The sequence below is a fragment of the Manacus vitellinus genome, unplaced genomic scaffold (assembly GCF_001715985.3).
Source record: "Manacus vitellinus isolate BGI_N305 unplaced genomic scaffold, ASM171598v3 scaffold_24_pilon, whole genome shotgun sequence".
Lineage (NCBI taxonomy): Eukaryota > Metazoa > Chordata > Aves > Passeriformes > Pipridae > Manacus > Manacus vitellinus.
The window spans coordinates 1,211,428-1,212,493 of NW_021939798.1; the positions used below are offsets into that span (position 1 = coordinate 1,211,428).

At 49.2% G+C, this 1,066-nt stretch overlaps 1 protein-coding gene across 1 annotated transcript in view; it reads left to right on the forward strand.

The window, feature by feature from the left end:
- Positions 1 to 1,066, forward strand: part of DNAH9 (dynein axonemal heavy chain 9) — a 200,242-nt gene that overhangs the window by 75,373 nt on the left and 123,803 nt on the right. Inside the window, exons 47-48 of the mRNA XM_029960052.1 lie at positions 248 to 409; positions 666 to 860. Of these exons, the coding sequence (XP_029815912.1) occupies positions 248 to 409; positions 666 to 860 (357 nt within the window). The remainder of the gene's footprint in view (positions 1 to 247; positions 410 to 665; positions 861 to 1,066) is intronic.

A 1,066-nucleotide genomic window follows, 5' to 3' on the forward strand; every position in this document is an offset into this window, starting at 1 on the left:
CCATGACTATGGCAGGGGGGGGTGGGACAGGATGATCTTTAATGTTCCTTCCAACACAAACCATTCTGGGATTCCATGATAATTGGCTTTGGGAGATTTTGGGTACCAAAGGGCACGTTCTCCAGGGGCTGTTCACTTGGGAGCTCAGCTGCAGGTTGCTGTGAGGGTGACTCAGCCACACTCCAGCTCGATGGGTGAGGTCCCTTGGGTCAAGCTTGGGTTTCCTGACTGTCTTTGCTCTCTACAGGGCCTCCTGTTCTCTACCCCTGAATGTCTGAAGGAACCCCAGGACCTGGTGAAGCTCTACCTGCACGAGTCCAACCGGGTGTACCGGGATAAGATGGTTGAAGCAAACGATTATGGTACCTTTGATAAAATCCAGAGGGAGATGGTGAAGAAATTCTATGATGTAAGTGTTGAGGTGTAACTATGATGATAACATGTCATAGAACCACAGGATGGGTTTATTTGAAAGGAAGTCACTACTAGGGATTTTCCTTTCCCCCCCTTTCTCTCTTGTCCCTCTTTCCCCTTTGCAGACTATAGTTGCAGGTGCAACTGTATGGACATGGAAAGGCTGGAATGCCATACTTCCCTTGGCAGGGGGCACAGAGCTGCACTGGGGTTTCTATACTTCATATACACATTTTTTCTCTCTTTTACAGGACATGGAAGAAACTTTAGAGCAGACCAAGCACATGAATATTTTTTGCCATTTTGCTAAAGGCACTGGGGAACCTGGGTACAGGCCAATCCCAACCTGGGAGGAGCTGAACCAGATCCTTGTGGAAGCCTTGGATAACTACAATGAAGTCAACGCTGCCATGAACCTGGTGCTGTTTGAGGATGCCATGTGCCATGTGTAAGGGGATTTTCTGGCTTTATGGTCTTGCCATAGCATTTGTGTGTGCAGATTGTTTTGTGGAGTTTCCTGGAGGATGGAGGGAGATGGATCGATGGGCCAAGGCCAATGATATGGGGTTCAACAAGCCCAAGAGCCAGGTCCTCACAACAACCCCATGGAATGCTCCAGGCTTGGGGCAGAGCAGCTGGAAAGCTGCTGGTG